The sequence below is a fragment of the Corvus brachyrhynchos genome, unplaced genomic scaffold, assembly GCF_000691975.1.
Source record: "Corvus brachyrhynchos isolate BGI_N302 unplaced genomic scaffold, ASM69197v1 scaffold22, whole genome shotgun sequence".
NCBI classification, from domain to species: Eukaryota; Metazoa; Chordata; class Aves; order Passeriformes; family Corvidae; genus Corvus; species Corvus brachyrhynchos.
The window spans coordinates 256,661-271,430 of NW_008238355.1; the positions used below are offsets into that span (position 1 = coordinate 256,661).

Genomic DNA, 14,770 nt, shown 5'->3' on the forward strand with positions numbered 1-14,770 from the left:
CTCTTTCACTAGCTGCCAAGATGACCTTCTTACAGAAGGATGAACAATAACATTAGTCTGTTTATTACAATTGATTACAAGCAGATGAGAACACTAGTCACAGAAGTCTAACTCAAAGAGTCTGACAATGCAGCCAGATGGAAATTCCTTTGGAAAGTCAAACAGTCCCTCATCCGAGAAAATATTTAGAAATTGAGTTTATTGGGAGGGCATAAAGCTCTTCAGGACACAATAGAGCAGTGTTTTGACCAGCTGCTTTTTAAACATGACCAGTCCTTTTCATCCCTCTCTTTTCACATGCTTTTTCCTTCCCAAACAATCTAGTTCTATCCCTTTCCCTGCCTTTGGTTTCTCCCCTAAACATCCCATAATAAGTCCTGTGTAATCCTGAAACAGTCTTCCTCTGTATGCTGCAATGTGTCCTCTATCTTCAGGCAGCAAAACCAGGAAGTCTGTGAGGTGCTCCAGCATTGACTCATCTTGATGCATTTCTCTCCCACATCCTGAGGGTGAGGCTGCCCCAGGACAATGGTGGAAGGGGCCTTTCCTCAGAATCCTTACATTGGGTCTCTGCCTGTCACTGTCCCTTGTGCTCCTCTGGGCTTGAGGAGATAGGCTCTGGTGATGGGGCTAGGAGCAGCTGGAGAAAGGGTTACTAAAGCTTCTCCACCTGCCAATGTTTCTCTGTCCTACCTTGTGGAGCACAGGCAAGTTTTTATCACATAAACTAACAGTTTATCACTTTTACTTGTTAAGCAAGAAAAGAGGGCAATGCTGAGGGAAACAAAGACAATATAGAAGCTAAAGTAGCATCTCTCTCAGAATTTAGGGTTGCCCAAAATCAAAACAGATTTTCAGGCCTCAGCCTTTTTTTTTTTTTTTCTGCTTTTTTCATCATTTCTCACAATGCTTTCACTAGACAATCTTGACAAACAGCCTGGGTAAAACTGTATAACACTCACAAGACATGTACTAACTAGATATATCTACTTTGTAAAGATGTAGTTAGAACAGAGGAAAACTAAGAAACTTTGAAGCTAGGTATCATTTAGGTGAATACAGATCTGGGATCTCAGTTCCATTCAGTTGACTCCTAGTCCTTTGTACTAGACCTTCAGATTTATCCTCTGGATTTTGTTTTCAGCTCCCGCCTGAGCCACAAAATTTTCATATCCTCATCTGCTTTAGCACAAAGTGGGATCCTCAGACCAAAAGTTCTTTAGCCTTCATGAAGCATGACAGCCAATGTGAGCACAACAGCAGGACATTTTAATGCTCACATTTGTTACAGACCTACAAAACCTGTGACAGAGAGATTTTAAAAATTACTATTATTGTTGTTGTTGTTGACAAAAGCAAGCAACCAAAAAACTGAAACCCAAACCCCATATTCTATCTCACTAGACAAAAAAATGGTTCTTTCAGCAACTCTTGGTCCATCGACCAGACCTCAGAGAAGTGTTTAGGAGGCAAGAACACAATAAAATGCAAAACCCTGAAGCGCAGAAACCAAAGCACAGATGCATAGTTTCTGATTTATTCATTCAAGCCACTCATGTCATTCTCACAGGAAAAGCATTTGTTTATTTACAGAAAGAGGCAAGGAGAGAACCAGTGTGAGGTGCTTGGTCACAGGGTGGATGGTTTGCACTACAAGGTAGAATGTGTATGTCCTTTCTCTGCTTTCAGGGAAGAAGAGTTCTGATTTACAAGGTGGTAATCTCCATGTGGGTTCTCAGATGTTCCCAAATTAGGGGGGTTATATATAATATTAGGTAGGGACAACACAGCTACTCTGAGAAGCAATCGTCCTGACCTGTCCTTAGATAAGCTGCACAAAGCCAACAGGTGTCTGATCCCCAACCCTGAACTGAAGGTTTTTACACAGTATACTCTGTCCTTCATCACTTACAACCACTTCATACTGCCTAATCTCCCCTTGAAATTTTAATTTTTTTCCACAACAATCAAATATTTCATGGGTCTCCTATGAAATGACAATGGAAAGAAAAGAGGGGTGACAGTGTATAAACAGAATACAAACACAGAACAGTGAATCAGATCCACCTTTGTCATGAAGCACTAAGCTGTTTCTCATGTTGCTATAGTACATCAAACTACTGGTCCTTACTTGATTTAAATCAATGTTCCATTTAATGCAAAAGATCCATACACATGTACACCAAATTAAAACCAAAAAGACATCTGTGGCAAATCAATGCACTAAATCTACCATAGCCCTCCTGATTCTCTGTCCAGTCTTTCAAACACATCCCTTCCACAAATTTCATTCATAAATTAACTTCTCTGAAGACCCCTGGGTAGACAATTTGTGCCAACACCACAGTATAAACACAACGTTAGCATCAGCAGAAGTAGAACAAGAATAACTGTGGGAGAGTTACTATATTACTAGGATACTACTGTGTAACTGCTGAAGTCACCCGCTGGTTTGCTAAAGAAACTGCTTATCCACAGCAATCTTGCACTCTGTCAGACTATAACGGGTCCTCCCAACCATCAACAGGATTTATTTTTCTTTTAACAAAACACTTTCTAATCTCAAGATCATCATGGAATTCCTTCACTGCTTGCATCGGTCATGGTTTAACCCCAGCTGGCAATCAAGAACCACACAGCCACTCACTCACTTCTCCCCCTTCCCCAGTGGGAAGGAAAATCTGAAAGAAAAGTGAAACGTGTAGGTTCAAATAAGAACAGTTTAATAAGTGACACAAAATACAGCATCATCATCATCATAATGATAAACAACAACAACCACAAAAATAGTGATAAAGAGGAATAAAATCCAAGAAAGGTAAGTGATGCACAATAAAATTGCTCATCACCCACTGGCAGTGACAGATCTGCAGCTCCTGTACAACTCCCCCCAGTTTATACACTGGGCATGATGTTCTGTGGTGTGGAATACCCCTTTGACTAGTTCAGGTCAGCTGTCCTGGCTGACCTTCCAGCTGGGCTGGGCTCCCTTCCAGTTTCTTGTGAACCTGCTCACTGGCAGAGCACAGGAAACAACAGTACTGACAGCAACAGCCAAATCGTTAGTGTTTTATCAACATTATTGTCCTGTTGAATCTAAAATACAGCACTGTACCTGCAATTAGGAAAAAAACTAACCCCATCCCACACAAAATCAGGACAACATCAAATATTTCTGAGCTTATACATTTTCCATATTCTTTTTCAAATATTCCTGTAATGATGCAGGCTGAATAACATAAAGATGAATCACTTTGGTTCACTTTTAGAATTAGCAATCCATAACGATTCCCACAAGAAGAAAAGCAAATCGGCCGCCTAAATACTTTGTAATTTTTGCTTATCTTAATGTTCAACTCAGTCTCCCTTTTCAACCACCAGTGACTTCCTACATTGTGATTACAGGAACCAGTGCTGGTACTGCACTAGAGGAGATGAGTGATATATAGAAACATGGCACTTTGCTAATGCACATTCAGGTGCCAACCAAGCACTTCCATTTCAAGCCACAGTGCTTATGTGGCACTTTCTTAGAACTGTCATTATCAAAGGCTCAGACTGATTCAGATGCTTACAATTCATCCAGTGGTGGCTATCTGCGGTCCTACTATAACCTGACCCAAAGACTTGATAGTCAGAGAAGTACATCAGCCAGAGACTGGAAGACAAATTCCAGCATTACCCCAGCTGGAGTAGTCCTGAAGATGGGACATTTTGCTACCAACACAAGTGAATTCAGTCTCCTTGAGAGCTTGTTTTAATGGAAGTGATATCTACGTACTAGAAAGATGAATTACTTGTCTGTAAAAAAGTCTTGTTAAAGTTAATAATAAGTCGTGTTAATAGTCATGCTTCGGCGAACACAGACCTAGCAGGAGGTTAGCAGAGCTGAGGGAGAAGGATGCACCACTGAGAGTGGACACAATGCAGAATTTATAGGCCACAAGGTCATTTGGCAGAACTCCCAAGATAAAGAAGTAAAAAAGCCAACACTCCAACTGGGTAAAAGGTAATTCTGGCAAGGGAAAAAGACTCAAGAAACCCACTGACTGACAGAAGAGAAAGACTGAGCATGCAGACTAATTAGCAAAAGAAGCAAGGGAATCATTTAACCAAGAGAAGATAGAATACTAATTAATATTAATTTTAATAAGAGAACTATGTAACTTGTAATGAATGAACATTAATGCCTTTGTTTGCTAAAATGTAGGAATAGTAAAAAGTTTGATAGCCTATGTGCTGGGTTTGTGGGTTTGCCACCCAGCACCCCTTCCTGTGCAGAACTGTAAATAAATCAAATACCTCAGCTCTATACATGGATCAGCCTCTTGCATTAACAGGTGAAAGAATCCATTTTGGGACGACAGTCTTGGTGAACCAAATGGGAGAGCTAAAAAGCCTTTCCTGGATCATCTTCTTGTCCCCAGCTAAAGAGAAACAGATCAGAAAGGATTTGGACCAGTTTGACTGGAGACTCCATCAAATCCTCTCCAGTATTGAGGCAGTGAGCAGCTCAAAGGTGTAACACTCCAGAGGTATTTGAGCAAGGGAAAGTGGTGTGAATTTCTGGACTGGTGAGTATCAAATTTTATTTTGTTGTAATTGACCAGCAGGGTTGGTACTTGAAAACTTCAAGCTCTGTGTAAATTGGATAAGGAAGGTTTGGAACAGTAACTGTCACTACACAACAAAAACAATGTGTGAAAGAGGGGAGGGGTCCTCCTATCTTTGCTGCCATGAGGTCAGAGCAGCGTGTAACTAACAACAGGGGATCAGAACTGAGAAATAAATAAATAAATGCCTAGGCTTTAAAATTGTTACACACAAAACTGCATGATAGGAGACAGTGCTTGTCCTTTCTCTGACGACAAGGAGTCGGAGCAGAGAGTAAAAAATTATTTGTGTTGGAGGTCTGGACCTAAGGATAAAGAAATTGGGCAACTGGGTATTGGCAAACCAGACAGCAATGCCACCCTGTAGCCCTTGGGGTTTTATTTTGAAAAACTGGAGTAACCGGGGGAGATCCAATAACTAAAGATAAAATGAATAAATACTGTAATCAGTGGTGGATGCCTCATAAGTCAGAGAATGGGGAAAATGGTTTGTTGCAGTTTTATCTTGGAGTTGATGTTTTACTGCTGACTTGGTAAATGGGATCAGTTTTGATTTATGTTGATGGTTTATGACATTGTGTAGAGACCCAGGTATTCAGAAAAGGTGTATGCTGGAATGAGACACGCTGATACCAAGTACTAAGGAGAAATAGAAAAAGGCAAAGATTGTATGTTCCAGAGGGAATGAGGCAGAAGATGTGTGAATGTTAGTTCCCTCCTTTTCACACCATATAACATTAGAGTCGGGATGGATAAAGAGAATATGGATCAAAATAAAGAGCATATGGGAAGTAAGGATTTTAGTCCTGTTGCTGGCCAGACTCAGGGAAATAATCAACCAGTGATACAGGCATCTTTAAAACAAGCAACAAGGGTCTGCCAGGTTTTATACATGTCCTTTTTTATATTTTGTGTTTGTTGAATTGGAAGTGATCTGTTGGTTTGTACTGAGAGAATCCTGAAGGAATGTATCAGCCTTTGGAAAGTGTTAACCGATAACCCCAACTGGGGGCATACTCAGGCTAGATTGATTACCATGTTGCTGTGGAAAGAAAAGAGACTGGCATTACAAAGGTGAAATAAGCAGAACAAGCAGGGGGCTTGGGGCCTGAAAGGCCCCTACTTTCCCTGCACAAACACACACACACTTTTGGTCTGAATAAATGTGATATTTGTAGGCAGTAAGGGTCATTGAAAAGATGCAAACATTATGATACTGGAGAATTTTTTACAATGAATGAGGAGACCAGGGAAAATATCGAGGAATCCCCAATAGACCCTCTAGTTCCAGTAAAACCAGAGAAACAATGAACTTTTGATAAATAGCAGAGCCACATATTCAGTAAAAACTATCTGTAAGGGCTCAGTAAAGTTACAGCACTGATTTTTGGGGCAGTTCTATGGCCATTCCTACAACTCACAGAGTGGACAACTGGAGACACTAAACTGACTCATGAGTTTCTATATGCCAGAACGTCCCCGTCCTTTGTAGGATGAGATTTATTATGCAAGTTAAATGCTTGAGTTAGAAAGCTCTATATATCTCATAAGAAAAGGCACAGAAGGCTCAAATCTGTTTACTAATGACCCAGACCTCAGAGGAACAAGAGAGTCAGAAGGAACAGGATTTAAAAGCAATAAACCAAATAACTGTGGACAAATACTTATTTGACTGGTTTGGATTTAAAAGATGCTTTCTTTTGCATTTCAGTGGATAAGAAGAGCCAGACTCTCTCTCACACACCAGGTGAAGAACTTCAGACAACAGGAGGAAGCTTCGGAACCACAGTTTTCTTACTCTGAAAGGTAAGGAATTCCTCTTTTTTTTACTTAATGCATCTAAAAATTGAGACTGATTCATCAAGTGATGAAGCAGAACAAAGCTACTCTAAACAGTGAACTATCAAAGATTTTGGAGAAAAAGGCATCTGTCTTAAGAGTTGTATGCACTGATTTTTTTTGCCAACATAGTCATAGCAACATATGCTCCTAGTGAGTCAATGTTGTGTCAACAACAAGGTTATTCTGCTAATAAAATTTAAGCCATTCCCCAAACAAAACAATTTATCCTACTAAAAAGATATTTGTTGTTAAATCAACAAAATTACATCTTGCTTTGATTGCATATATGTTAGCTAGGGATGTGATTCTTTTCCACTGTCATTTCCAATTTAAGAATAAAAGTAAAATTTCTCAAGCAGGACTGCCTCTTCTAGTAAGAATGTGAGCAGATGTAATGCTCTTACCAGATTCTAGCCTGTTAATCTGCCAATACCCTCTGAATCACTAGATTGACTGATTTACTCATTTTTCAATTAAACAGAGTCAAAGCAGAAATGAGCAAAACCTTTGCAACTGTGTGAAACTGAAAACCTTGGCAGGACCATAGTTGATAGAAAGAGCAATTCCTACACAGTGAGTAATACCCAGCATGTCATACAGATAAAATAAATTCAGAGATGTGAAAGAGAAGCATGTGAGCAAGACAAGACAACCAAGAAACTGCAAGCTGACAGATCTGCAAAAAGGAAAGGACAATAGTGCTGACTGCTTCATCAGGATGACCATCATGGCTCAGAGAAGTTTAGTGCAAATTTGCATTATACTGGCATTGTACATCAAAATCTCATGTTCAGTTTGTCTTTTCCAAGGAACCAAAGTGAACTACCATATAATGAACTTTCTGTGGAAAATGGGTGGTTATTTTCCTCAGCAATGCCTCAGCGAAACAACTGATTTCAGATTCTCCATGGAGATTACCAGGGTCACACAGAAGAACATTATAAGGATCATCTATGAGTTCCTTCAACAGATCTTCCAACTATTTAGCAAAAATCCTCATGTTGATGCTTGGAATACAAGCAAGATTGAGAAATTCCAGAATGGAATTCATCATCAAATTGAAGAACTGGAAACATGTATGTCAGAAGAGCAATCAAAGGCAAGAAACACTTTTCAAACATGGATCCTAAAAAGCTCTACATACAGCATAAAAAAGTACTTTCAAAGAATCACCAATTTCCTAAAAGATAAGCAATACAGCCATTGTTCCTGGGAAGCAGTTCAAATGGAATTGAGAACATGTATTATAATTTTTGACAGTCTTTTGAAAAAAAAAACTACATAAAGAGGTAAAATCTTCTGTTTTGTTTCTTTTTAATAATACAATAATTTCCCCCTTCTTGATAGGTTTTTCATTTCCACATTTTAATAATTTTCAAATTGATAGCTGGGGCTTGTTTTCAAACTTGTGCTCTAAGTTAAACCTGCAGAGTACTCAAATGAAAGGGTACTTGGCATCACTGCTTCTGTGGTAGACAAGCTCTTTAAGAATACAAGTGGATATTGCTCCTGTATTGTCTCTTTGCACTACAAAAAAAGGTTTTGTGGTCTTTACACATAATATAACAGTTGTTTTACAACCTGAAAAATCTACATGTGGACACTGCATAGATTTTATTTTTGCATTATTTCACTAATTCAGGAAAAAAGTACACGATGCAGACATGCATAAAGCAGACAGACCTTCCTGTAGTCTTGTACACCATGAAGATCCTAAATTGCAAAATAGATGAGAATTTAAGATGACCAAGACATCTTTAAACTAAAAAAATAATGATAGGTAGTCCTCCCAAACAAGAAAAGTCAATTACCAGCTTTGATTCTTATTTTACAAGTATAATTGTCTTCATAGCCTATGGAGATATATTTCTATTTCTCCAAATATATTTATATGGAGATATTATTATATTTATATATAATAAGAAATATATATTTTTATATATATGAGATATATAGATAGATTTATATACAGCTTTCTATACAGCATATTGAATAACTACAGCATAGATTTTCAGGACATGATTCACAACACTATGTAAAATATGTACACATTCAATGTGCTTCAAGTTCATAAGCAGACAAAATTAATTTTAAAAGAACTACTGTATGAACACAGATATTAACAAATTTCTTCCATTCCTCTCCCATCTTTCTTTCCTTCATTCAGGCAGAACCAAGCAGTACAAGTTACCATCTTCATCAGTTTAACTGTTACTCAAGACACCTTGAATACCCTATGATCTCTGTACCACTCCCTATATATATTAGAAAACTGGATGACTTCTGACATGGATTTTTTCCACCTCATCTTCAAGCATATCTCATTCCTTATATATTTTTATCATAAATGGAATGTGTCCAATTGGAATCTAAGAAGAAAAGAGTTAATATATTTCTGTGCCTTCTGGAACTGGGGAAGAAAAAGGGACTATTTTGACAAAAAATTCCAATGTACTGTTACCGTTACCTGAGGACAGAATGTCAACATTTTGCTAAGAAGTTTGAGGGCTGGACTGTAACTCGGGTTGCCTTCCTTTCCTTTATTCAAATCAAATATGTATCTTAAAATCCCTCCCGACTTTGGGTGGAAAAAAAGAAAGGGAAACTTATTCTGCATGCAGCTATTGTAATGGAATGGTATCATTCCTTATTCCAGGAATGCAACAACAGGGTATTTACAACTGCCTAATTTTAGGCACCCAAATTAGACACTGGGCTAGGGAGATCAGGCCCACCCACTTTCCTCTCACATGCTCCTGCTTTACAGAGTCAGGGAGGAAAGAATGGGTTTCAGACTCCTGAATATAATTCTGCTTTCAATCACCAACAGAAGAGCTTAGTTCTTAACTGGTCGTATAGGGAACATAAGATCAGTTTGGCACATAGATAATGTTCCCAACTTCAATAATCAGTCTCTTTTATTAATTTAAACACTTGGCAACTATGTTGACACTTAAGTGAGGTTTGATGTCTGCAAAATACGTTCAAGTACATTTAATTCTGATTTTTTTTTTTAATTGCTGCTTTTAATGTGTGGTTACTGTGGGGAATTAACATAAACCAACTTCGGATACTAAACTCAAGGAAGGTGACGAACTGAAGCCCATGACCTTGAGGTTTCCCTATGCATAATGTATCAGGCAAGATGATGTAAGGTTGTATCAGTGTACCTATATTTATATTGTGCTTTCTGTGCTCTGTTCTGCACTTGGATTCCAGTCTCTAAAATGTCAGGAGTCAGCAGAAGCTTCAGCAGATACCACTGGTAACAACCTTGCAGAGTCTACTGGATTCCAACTGGATTCTATCAGTTCTTCATGGGATCACAGCACGTTTTGGTTAGGTAATGACAGCACCATGACCTAAAAAAAGCCCATCCTTGGACAGTGTGGAAACATTCACTTCCTTCATCTGTTCTTCTGGGAAGGTACTTCCATCAATATAAAATAGATAATGCCTATTAACTCATGAATTCCCTATTGTCAGTTGTGACTCACACTCCCAAAATGCAGGCTAGTTGGGTTTTTTTGAAAGGGGGAAATAGAGACCTCATTAGATGCAAATTTGGGGTATCCAGGGAAGCTTACCTAACTGATGTCAGCTAAGCATTTATAGGGAACACAGTTGTTTAAGAACTGCCTATGCTAGCTCTCTGTAAAAAACCTGTGCTTTTACAAGTTAAAGTTAACTGTGTCTTATGGAAGAAAAAAGAATAACTGTAACCAATACTTTTTTCACATTTCTTACCTGGAATTCAGTCTTAACCCTCCATGACAAACCAATACACAACTTTCTACTCCTGTGGAAAGAGTTGCATTTTCTGAAACTGAATATGGTCTTCTACTATTTGAAGTCAAATAACTAAGTCTTGACTTTTTTTCCTTACATGAGTACTTAAAAATTAAGTACTGAATGTTTCTATGAAAAATTCTAGACTACTGTTTTACACATAACTCTTACGATTAAACTTTTTTGTAACTTTTTATGACTGCTGTAACTGGAGACCAAAAGAAACAAAACCACATCTGTTTGTTCAGGTTTTTTTAGTGTATTGGCTTTGATATCCCTGTGAATAGACATCACTTCAATGTCTACCTTAATCAAGCACTCTAATACCATGCCAGTGGGTATAAGAACACAAGGGGGTGGGCTGGGAGAAAGACACTAAAATGGGAAAGTGAAAATAGTATTCTATCATTCTTAGAATTAGTAACAATTTCACAGCCACTTAATTTCTTTTAAGAAAAAACCAATTGACTACATTTCAAGATCCTCTTGATTTTTCTCCTGGCTAAAAGCAGAAAAAGTGAAAGTTCATATTCTGCAGGGAAGCACCACCTGAAACGATCACTGCTAACATTTGTACCATATTGTACTGATCAGTGAAAGGCTGTACTACTTTGAAATACAGATAGTTGTGAGCTGGAAAAGATAAATTGCAATTCTCCCAAGATGAAGAGCTGAAGTAAGGAATGAATTACCAAAGGGCAGGAAATCAGCACCCAGTCACACTTTTCCAGTTTCAGCACACTGGAAGTACCACCCAGTCAAGGCCTGGTATCAGGGCTCATGAAGCTGCTTTAAACACCTGTTCATCACCCTCTCCAGTCACTGGTTCAGAGACTGCACTCATCTATCTGCTAGAATTTGCTTTAAAACTTTAGAGCTGCATATTTTTTTTGGTTTTTGTATGCCCCAATGGTAGTAAGTACTAAATCACAAAAACAAAAATCCAAGACTATTGTTCACTACAGTGGAAAGAGAGTTATTTTTAAGATGGAAGTGGTCATCTACTACCAAGCACCTGGATATACTGCATGATACTATCCACAGAATTTACTAAAGTCTTTCTGGATTAAAAACCTGCATTTCTGTCAGCATAAGGATATGTGGAATCTTCAGAATAAAAAATCAAAAATCAAAAATATTTTTTTGATTGTATTGGTGTGGTAAGCAAATGCCCTCAACAGCAGAAGCGGCACATGTCTTAAATTAAAACTGTCAACAGATTTCCTAGATCAAACAGATCTTACAAACTCTTGGCCAAAGAGCCCCCTGCTCTTAAAAAGTGTGTTCCCATTAAGCTACTTGATTAGCCTAAGTCCCCTTTTATCTTTCCAGGGTAAATCAAACAACACTGATGGTACACAAGACAGGATGATCCAGTTTTACATCCTTTCTTCCTCCCTTTCCCTCTTTCCAATCTCACATCCTTGTCCTGCTTTAATACTTTTTGAATCTTTTCCTGAGCCCATCAGACCAACAGAAAATTATCCAAAATACCTAAACAAGTTAAATCCATACTTTTGTTCAAAGGTAAAGATTTAAAATCAGGGAAGAACACCCATTGCATTTGAGAACCAGCACAAAAGAGAAAGGGGAGTGTGGTGATGCCTTTTCCTGGTCTTAAAATCAAGAGTCATACACGGTTAGATGGGGAAAAGGGATTTTACCTTGGTATTTATTTTAAGGATCCTCAGGTGCACACGTCCAGGTCATGTGCATCAAAATGCACCCTACCGAAATGCCCACCCCAAAAGATCAGGTATAACATTATGGGTTTTACTAATTAGCATATCTATCAAAGATTCCCCAATGAGAGGCTCAAGTGAGCCCCCTTCTCTAAGGAACCTTCCCCTGGATGGTTCTATCTTGGTTTACAGAATGTGTTCTGGAGAGGACCTTGGGGTCTGGGGCACACTGATCCCTGGCTACGAAGCTTCTAAAATGCTTAGTCTCTCAGCTTGACAAACAAGTCCAAGAATGTAGGCAAAAAGCACTAGGAATACAGAAGTTGTAAAAAGGTATAACAGGGGTATAAAAGAAAAGGCAAAAATCTTCATGACATCAGTAGCAGCAAGACTGGGTAACAAGAACAGTGACCAAAACCTCCTCTGCTTTCCTTGTCTGGTCCAAATGCCTTTAAAAGAACCTCTCAGTTACTCTGTGCATAACTGATTAACTGATCTTCAGCCATACCTGTAGTTCATTGTAAGTATTTCTCCTTTAATATACTAATATACTAATTACCCATCACCAGAACACTTTAGTGGAATAGTATGGTGTAAATTTCTCTGGAAATAAATCTACTTCTAGAGTACATAGTTTAAAATTCCAGTTATATTTTACTCATTTTAGGTTTCTCTGTCTATCTTATCTGGACAGTCCTTGCCTAAGTCCCTGGCTCAGAAGAGGCTCACAAGACACTCATCTATCTGTCAAAGGTACTACTGAAGCATCTAATCCTGAGATAATACCCTAAAACAGAAGAATGAAAATAACATTGTGTTTTGACTAAAAAATATTCCATCTGAAATCTCAGTTTACCTAACGACTGATAAAGACTAAATATAAAACAAAGACCAGTACCATGTACTGGTTTTTCCTGTAACATTTTTAAACAACTGCTATTCCAAATGACTCTGTGATCCTTGTTCCCAGGGCACTTGGACCTCTCTGCTTCTCTCTGTTTCTATTACAGAGCGCAAGTACTTTCCCCAGGGACCTAAAAATGCCAAGTATTTTGCTGGCAGTTAATAAAGAATATTTTTCAGGAGAGAAACACCAGCAAAGAACCTGAAGTGATCTGGTCCAGTCCCAAGTCTCACATCACTCACTAAGGCGTTCTAAGCAGCACCAGCTACTACACCAACACACCAGCAAACTGTATAAAATCATCATTCCAAGAGGCTGGATGCCAAGCAACATCATGCTATTCTGCACCCACCTCCTTTTCTCTTTAGCACTTTCTGGAACTCAGTATTGCTTGACTGTACTCTACCTTGTACTCCTTTTCTTTCTTTCTTTCTACCCTACACCCCTCTTTCAGATGTGCATATTCTCTGTCAAAAAAAACCACAAACAAAAAACCACAACAAAACAGTTTCCTCCTTCTGATGTTTTTGGTTTTTTTTTTTGGTGTGGTTTGTTTTTTTGTTATGTGGGGTTTTTTTTGTGTTCCAGGAATGCTCTTTTCTGTGTCCCACGGAGCAGGGAAGCACAACTGTCACAACTATTGGTCCACTCAGAGAAGTTTGCAAATCTTGAATAACATGCTTTGCAGTGGAAAAGAGGGAAACAGGCTCTTCTCTTTCTACTGCAGTGCAACCAGTCCATAAAATTTCAAGTTAGGTATGTCCAGAAGATTGTCTCACAAGTATCGCCCATTAAATACATATTATATCTGTGTGTAAAATACAGATGGCTTGGAGAATAGAAGTAATCCCGCTGCCTATTCAAGAAATTACTGAAATCTAATCAGGGGTGGGAAGGGTCCTCAAACACCTCTGTCCTTTTGATAATCATACATGAATAAAATATTCAATCAGAATATTTTATTTATGAAAGCTGTCCACAACCAGCCCCAGAACAGGCTGATTTGACCATCAAATGGGAGCAAGAAGGCCTCTACATCTTCAAATGCCACCTGGCAGCAGAAGACAGATGATCTGCAGGGTCAATCAGCTTCAAGCAGGACTCTGCAGGAGCCTCTGCTAACCAGGGCCGCTCTGTACTTGCACCACAGTTCTTCTCTTTTAACTCAACAGGGAGGTACCTCTAGGGCTTGCGAGTCCTTGCACTGGCAAGTACTCATTTCTCCATGACAAACCCTGGGTCAGTCTCTGAGAAGCCAGCTGTCAGGCTGTCACACTGTGATTGCAAAGACTTGCAGGGATTTCAAACACTGTGTTCCACTAGGGAACAAGGAGTTTAACACAAACCATTTTTCCTTGAGTAACCTTGCAAACTAAAAGTAAAATCCAGCACCCTGAACCTCTGTTTCCACAACTAAAAGACCTGGCAGATCAGCTGCACGGCAGGTTTCTTGAAACACTAACTTCGCCCACAGCATTAAAGAAAGTGCAGCAAAATTGCCATTTTCAAGAGGCTGTGTCTCAGCGTTTGCTGAGAAGACAAGCTCCCGGCTGAATCTCCCATCCCTTTGCTCAATACGGTTACAACAGGAGCAGCATGCAGGGCTCCGGACCTCGCCTCCCTGCGCCAGAGCACAGTGCAGCGAGGCGGCGAGAGCTCTGCGCCCAGCCGGGCCCAGCTCGTCCCTCCCGCTGTCGGGCACCCGCTGTGGGCAACAGGTCCAAGACAGCCCGCGGTTCCCGCGCAGCACCGAGCCGGCTCCTGAAGCTCGGGAGGAAGCACGCAGCGACCTACCTCTGAGACGGGACGGGGAGAGGGAAAGGGAAACGAACAAATAAACAAACAAAAAACCCACAAAAAATAAAAGGAAAGAGGAGCAGCTGGGAAAGCGCACCTTCGCGCGGGCTGTAGCCCAGCGGCTGCTGCTCGGAGCGAAGCGC

The 14,770-nt window shown here is 39.5% G+C and overlaps 2 protein-coding genes across 2 annotated transcripts in view; one reads left to right on the forward strand and one right to left on the reverse strand.

The window, feature by feature from the left end:
- The window catches only part of MOB3B (MOB kinase activator 3B), a 37,020-nt gene extending 22,250 nt beyond the window's left edge, over positions 1-14,770 (reverse strand). Inside the window, exon 1 of the mRNA XM_017735465.1 lies at positions 14,725-14,770. The gene's annotated coding sequence lies outside the window, so the exon portion shown is untranslated. The remainder of the gene's footprint in view (positions 1-14,724) is intronic.
- Positions 5,496-11,429, forward strand: IFNK (interferon kappa). Its single transcript, XM_008634584.2, has 3 exons — positions 5,496-6,419; positions 6,937-7,744; positions 8,623-11,429. Exon 2 carries the CDS (start codon positions 7,174-7,176, stop codon positions 7,738-7,740), a length of 567 nt encoding a protein of 188 aa, XP_008632806.2. The 5' UTR covers positions 5,496-6,419; positions 6,937-7,173; the 3' UTR covers positions 7,741-7,744; positions 8,623-11,429.

What these genes read in the sequence shown, in the direction of transcription:
- IFNK (XM_008634584.2), top strand. Translation starts at nt 7,174, where the DNA reads ATGACCATCATGGCTCAGAGAAGTTTAGTGCAAATTTGCATTATACTG.